At 55.8% G+C, this 7820-nt stretch overlaps 1 protein-coding gene across 1 annotated transcript in view; it reads left to right on the top strand.

Moving 5' to 3' along the window:
- LOC107697803 (SH3 domain-containing RING finger protein 3-like) overlaps nt 1–7820 on the top strand; it is a 122811-nt gene that overhangs the window by 85032 nt on the left and 29959 nt on the right. Inside the window, exon 4 of the mRNA XM_016498662.1 lies at nt 1442–1732. Coding sequence (XP_016354148.1) covers nt 1442–1732 — 291 coding nt within the window. The remainder of the gene's footprint in view (nt 1–1441; nt 1733–7820) is intronic.

Genomic DNA, 7820 nt, shown 5'->3' on the forward strand with positions numbered 1-7820 from the left:
CACAGGTACAGACACACGAACCTGCCCTCCAGCGCCACACAGGTACAGACACACACACCTGTCCTCCAGTGCACCTGCCACACAGCTACAGACACACACACCTGACCTCCAGCGCACCAGAAACACACACCTGTCCTCCAGAGCACCTGCCACACAGGTACAGACACACACACCTGTCCTCCAGTGCACCAGACACACACACCCGTACACGTGTCACATGATCTTCAGAAATCATTCTAATATGCTGATTTGCTGCTCAAGAAACATTTCTGATTATTTACAATGCTGAAAACAGTTGGGCTGCACAATATTTTTGTGGAAACTGTGATGCATTTTATTTTTAAGGATTCAAAGATGAATAGAAAGTTCAAAAGAACAGCATTTATTTGAAATGCAAAACTTTTGTAACGTTTAATCAATTTAATGCAGCCTTGTTAAATAAAAGTATTCATTTATTTTTCTTTCTTTCTTTTTTTTTATGTTCAAGTTCAAGTTTATTTCTAAAGCACATTTAAAAACAGCTAAAAGCCGACCAAAGTGCTGTACACTGTCAATAGCACAAATACAGTAAGTAAAATATTAATAGCATAATGTCAAATACACATAACATGACTATAACGAAATCACTCTTTACAATGCTGAAAACAGTTGGGCTGCACAATATTTTTGTGGAAACTGTGATGCATTTTATTTTTAAGGATTCAAAGATGAATAGAAAGTTCAAAAGAACAGCATTTATTTGAAATGCAAAACTTTTGTAACGTTTAATCAATTTAATGCAGCCTTGTTAAATAAAAGTATTCATTTATTTTTCTTTCTTTCTTTTTTTTTATGTTCAAGTTCAAGTTTATTTCTAAAGCACATTTAAAAACAGCTAAAAGCCGACCAAAGTGCTGTACACTGTCAATAGCACAAATACAATAAGTAAAATATTAATAGCATAATGTCAGATACACATACCATATTATGTCTTTGTTTCCTTAAAAATATTGGGCAGCACAACTGTTTTTAACATTGATAATAATCAATAATGTGTCTTGAGGCGCATCACAGAAATAAATTGGATGCTCATAAAAAGGTAATTTTTCAAAGTAATTTTTTTCAATTCATTTTTGCTGCATGGTTAAAAATATACGCTATTTTAGTTCCCGTCACTCCACAACAAATAATTTGAACTGAACAGTATTTGGAACGGAACAAGAATGAAAATATAAAATTATAGTGTAACTTTACATATAAAATAAAAACACAAATTATAGTTCCATTCATTATAAACAACATATAAATGTTAAGTCAAAATTAATTTATTTAAAGTGAAACTAAAACCGTGTTGAGCTCACCTCTCTCATTTCAAATGTCAAATAAATGCAGCCTTGCTGAGCAGAAGAGACTATTGCTGTAAGTATAAAACAACCTTGTGGACTGCTCTGTTTGTCCTCAGCTGAATGAAACGGCGAAGCAGCTGATGGAGATGGACAAACCGTCGGCGAGCGCAGAAGCCGTCAGCTGTAACGGGAACGGCGCGCACACACACGCGGAGGGGAAGAAGAACGCCAAGAAGCGGCACTCGTTCACGGCGCTCAGCATGACGCAGCGCTCGGCGCAGGTGATGGAAAACAACCGGCACTCGATGGAGATCAGCGCACCTATGCTCATCAGCTCCTCGGACCCCCGCGCCGCCGCTCGCATCGCAGACTGCCCACACCTGTCTTCCAGTGCACCTGCCACACAGGTACAGACACACGAACCTGTCCTCCAGTGCCACACAGGTACGACACACACACCTGTCCTCCAGCGCCCCTGCCACACAGGCACAGACACACACACCTGACCTCCAGCGCACCTGCCACACAGGTACAGACACACGAACCTGTCCTCCAGTGCCACACAGGTACGACACACACACCTGTCCTCCAGCGCCCCTGCCACACAGGCACAGACACACACACCTGACCTCCAGCGCACCTGCCACACAGGTACAGACACACGAACCTGTCCTCCAGTGCCACACAGGTACGACACACACACCTGTCCTCCAGCGCCCCTGCCACACAGGCACAGACACACACACCTGACCTCCAGCGCACCTGCCACACAGGTACAGACACACGAACCTGTCCTCCAGTGCCACACAGGTACGACACACACACCTGTCCTCCAGCGCCCCTGCCACACAGGCACAGACACACACACCTGACCTCCAGCGCACCTGCCACACAGGTACAGACACACGAACCTGTCCTCCAGTGCCACACAGGTACGACACACACACCTGTCCTCCAGCGCCCCTGCCACACAGGCACAGACACACACACCTGACCTCCAGCGCACCTGCCACACAGGTACAGACACACGAACCTGTCCTCCAGTGCCACACAGGTACGACACACACACCTGTCCTCCAGCGCCCCTGCCACACAGGCACAGACACACACACCTGACCTCCAGCGCACCTGCCACACAGGTACAGACACACGAACCTGTCCTCCAGTGCCACACAGGTACGACACACACACCTGTCCTCCAGCGCCCCTGCCACACAGGCACAGACACACACACCTGACCTCCAGCGCACCTGCCACACAGGTACAGACACACGAACCTGTCCTCCAGTGCCACACAGGTACGACACACACACCTGTCCTCCAGCGCCCCTGCCACACAGGCACAGACACACACACCTGACCTCCAGCGCACCTGCCACACAGGTACAGACACACGAACCTGTCCTCCAGTGCCACACAGGTACGACACACACACCTGTCCTCCAGCGCCCCTGCCACACAGGCACAGACACACACACCTGACCTCCAGCGCACCTGCCACACAGGTACAGACACACGAACCTGTCCTCCAGTGCCACACAGGTACGACACACACACCTGTCCTCCAGCGCCCCTGCCACACAGGCACAGACACACACACCTGACCTCCAGCGCACCTGCCACACAGGTACAGACACACGAACCTGTCCTCCAGTGCCACACAGGTACGACACACACACCTGTCCTCCAGCGCCCCTGCCACACAGGCACAGACACACACACCTGACCTCCAGCGCACCTGCCACACAGGTACAGACACACGAACCTGTCCTCCAGTGCCACACAGGTACGACACACACACCTGTCCTCCAGCGCCCCTGCCACACAGGCACAGACACACACACCTGACCTCCAGCGCACCTGCCACACAGGTACAGACACACGAACCTGTCCTCCAGTGCCACACAGGTACGACACACACACCTGTCCTCCAGCGCCCCTGCCACACAGGCACAGACACACACACCTGACCTCCAGCGCACCTGCCACACAGGTACAGACACACGAACCTGTCCTCCAGTGCCACACAGGTACGACACACACACCTGTCCTCCAGCGCCCCTGCCACACAGGCACAGACACACACACCTGACCTCCAGCGCACCTGCCACACAGGTACAGACACACGAACCTGTCCTCCAGTGCCACACAGGTACGACACACACACCTGTCCTCCAGCGCCCCTGCCACACAGGCACAGACACACACACCTGACCTCCAGCGCACCTGCCACACAGGTACAGACACACGAACCTGTCCTCCAGTGCCACACAGGTACGACACACACACCTGTCCTCCAGCGCCCCTGCCACACAGGCACAGACACACACACCTGACCTCCAGCGCACCTGCCACACAGGTACAGACACACGAACCTGTCCTCCAGTGCCACACAGGTACGACACACACACCTGTCCTCCAGCGCCCCTGCCACACAGGCACAGACACACACACCTGACCTCCAGCGCACCTGCCACACAGGTACAGACACACGAACCTGTCCTCCAGTGCCACACAGGTACGACACACACACCTGTCCTCCAGCGCCCCTGCCACACAGGCACAGACACACACACCTGACCTCCAGCGCACCTGCCACACAGGTACAGACACACGAACCTGTCCTCCAGTGCCACACAGGTACGACACACACACCTGTCCTCCAGCGCCCCTGCCACACAGGCACAGACACACACACCTGACCTCCAGCGCACCTGCCACACAGGTACAGACACACGAACCTGTCCTCCAGTGCCACACAGGTACGACACACACACCTGTCCTCCAGCGCCCCTGCCACACAGGCACAGACACACACACCTGACCTCCAGCGCACCTGCCACACAGGTACAGACACACGAACCTGTCCTCCAGTGCCACACAGGTACGACACACACACCTGTCCTCCAGCGCCCCTGCCACACAGGCACAGACACACACACCTGACCTCCAGCGCACCTGCCACACAGGTACAGACACACGAACCTGTCCTCCAGTGCCACACAGGTACGACACACACACCTGTCCTCCAGCGCCCCTGCCACACAGGCACAGACACACACACCTGACCTCCAGCGCACCTGCCACACAGGTACAGACACACGAACCTGTCCTCCAGTGCCACACAGGTACGACACACACACCTGTCCTCCAGCGCCCCTGCCACACAGGCACAGACACACACACCTGACCTCCAGCGCACCTGCCACACAGGTACAGACACACGAACCTGTCCTCCAGTGCCACACAGGTACGACACACACACCTGTCCTCCAGCGCACCTGCCACACAGGTACAGACACACACACCTGTCCTCTAGCACACCTGCCACACGGGTACAGACACACACAACTGTCCTCCAGCAGACCTGCCACACAGGTACAGACACACACACCTGTCCTCCAGCGCACCTGCCACACAGGTACAGACACACGAACCTGTCCTCCAGCGCCACACAGGTACAGACACACACACCTGTCCTCCAGCGCACCTGCCACACAGGTACAGACATACACACCTCTCCTCTAGCGCACCTGCCACACAGGTACAGACACGCACACCTGACCTCCAGCGCACCTGCTACACAGGTACAGACACACACCTGTCCTCCAGTGCCCCTGCCACACAGGTACAGACACGCAGACCTGACCTCCAGCGCACCTGCTACACAGGTACAGACACACACCTGTCCTCCAGTGCCCCTGCCACACAGGTACAGACACGCAGACCTGACCTCCAGCGCACCTGCTACACAGGTACAGACACACACCTGTCCTCCAGTGCCCCTGCCACACAGGTACAGACACGCAGACCTGACCTCCAGCGCACCTGCTACACAGGTACAGACACACACCTGTCCTCCAGTGCCCCTGCCACACAGGTACAGACACGCAGACCTGACCTCCAGCGCACCTGCTACACAGGTACAGACACACACCTGTCCTCCAGTGCCCCTGCCACACAGGTACAGACACGCAGACCTGACCTCCAGCGCACCTGCTACACAGGTACAGACACACACCTGTCCTCCAGTGCCCCTGCCACACAGGTACAGACACGCAGACCTGACCTCCAGCGCACCTGCTACACAGGTACAGACACACACCTGTCCTCCAGTGCCCCTGCCACACAGGTACAGACACGCAGACCTGACCTCCAGCGCACCTGCTACACAGGTACAGACACACACCTGTCCTCCAGTGCCCCTGCCACACAGGTACAGACACGCAGACCTGACCTCCAGCGCACCTGCTACACAGGTACAGACACACACCTGTCCTCCAGTGCCCCTGCCACACAGGTACAGACACGCAGACCTGACCTCCAGCGCACCTGCTACACAGGTACAGACACACACCTGTCCTCCAGTGCCCCTGCCACACAGGTACAGACACGCAGACCTGACCTCCAGCGCACCTGCTACACAGGTACAGACACACACCTGTCCTCCAGTGCCCCTGCCACACAGGTACAGACACGCAGACCTGACCTCCAGCGCACCTGCTACACAGGTACAGACACACACCTGTCCTCCAGTGCCCCTGCCACACAGGTACAGACACGCAGACCTGACCTCCAGCGCACCTGCTACACAGGTACAGACACACACCTGTCCTCCAGTGCCCCTGCCACACAGGTACAGACACGCAGACCTGACCTCCAGCGCACCTGCTACACAGGTACAGACACACACCTGTCCTCCAGTGCCCCTGCCACACAGGTACAGACACGCAGACCTGACCTCCAGCGCACCTGCTACACAGGTACAGACACACACCTGTCCTCCAGTGCCCCTGCCACACAGGTACAGACACGCAGACCTGACCTCCAGCGCACCTGCTACACAGGTACAGACACACACCTGTCCTCCAGTGCCCCTGCCACACAGGTACAGACACGCAGACCTGACCTCCAGCGCACCTGCTACACAGGTACAGACACACACCTGTCCTCCAGTGCCCCTGCCACACAGGTACAGACACGCAGACCTGACCTCCAGCGCACCTGCTACACAGGTACAGACACACACCTGTCCTCCAGTGCCCCTGCCACACAGGTACAGACACGCAGACCTGACCTCCAGCGCACCTGCTACACAGGTACAGACACACACCTGTCCTCCAGTGCCCCTGCCACACAGGTACAGACACGCAGACCTGACCTCCAGCGCACCTGCTACACAGGTACAGACACACACCTGTCCTCCAGTGCCCCTGCCACACAGGTACAGACACGCAGACCTGACCTCCAGCGCACCTGCTACACAGGTACAGACACACACCTGTCCTCCAGTGCCCCTGCCACACAGGTACAGACACGCAGACCTGACCTCCAGCGCACCTGCTACACAGGTACAGACACACACCTGTCCTCCAGTGCCCCTGCCACACAGGTACAGACACGCAGACCTGACCTCCAGCGCACCTGCTACACAGGTACAGACACACACCTGTCCTCCAGTGCCCCTGCCACACAGGTACAGACACGCAGACCTGACCTCCAGCGCACCTGCTACACAGGTACAGACACACACCTGTCCTCCAGTGCCCCTGCCACACAGGTACAGACACGCAGACCTGACCTCCAGCGCACCTGCTACACAGGTACAGACACACACCTGTCCTCCAGTGCCCCTGCCACACAGGTACAGACACGCAGACCTGACCTCCAGCGCACCTGCTACACAGGTACAGACACACACCTGTCCTCCAGTGCCCCTGCCACACAGGTACAGACACGCAGACCTGACCTCCAGCGCACCTGCTACACAGGTACAGACACACACCTGTCCTCCAGTGCCCCTGCCACACAGGTACAGACACGCAGACCTGACCTCCAGCGCACCTGCTACACAGGTACAGACACACACCTGTCCTCCAGTGCCCCTGCCACACAGGTACAGACACGCAGACCTGACCTCCAGCGCACCTGCTACACAGGTACAGACACACACCTGTCCTCCAGTGCCCCTGCCACACAGGTACAGACACGCAGACCTGACCTCCAGCGCACCTGCTACACAGGTACAGACACACACCTGTCCTCCAGTGCCCCTGCCACACAGGTACAGACACGCAGACCTGACCTCCAGCGCACCTGCTACACAGGTACAGACACACACCTGTCCTCCAGTGCCCCTGCCACACAGGTACAGACACGCAGACCTGACCTCCAGCGCACCTGCTACACAGGTACAGACACACACACCTGAACTCAAGCGCCACACAGGTACGGACACACACACCTGTCCTCCAGCACACCAGACACACACGCCTGTCCTCCAGCGCACCAGACACACACACCTGTCCTCCAGCACACCAGAAACACACACCTGTAGGTATAGACACACACACCTGACCTCCAGCCCACCTGCCACACTGGTACAGACACACACACCTGTCCTCCAGCGCAGCTGCCAGACAGGTACAGACACACACACCTGTCCTCCAGCGCCACACAGGTACAGACACACACACCTGACCTCCAGCGCCACAC

This window comes from Sinocyclocheilus anshuiensis, unplaced genomic scaffold, assembly GCF_001515605.1.
Source record: "Sinocyclocheilus anshuiensis isolate Anshui unplaced genomic scaffold, SAMN03320099.WGS_v1.1 scaffold1123, whole genome shotgun sequence".
NCBI classification, from domain to species: Eukaryota; Metazoa; Chordata; class Actinopteri; order Cypriniformes; family Cyprinidae; genus Sinocyclocheilus; species Sinocyclocheilus anshuiensis.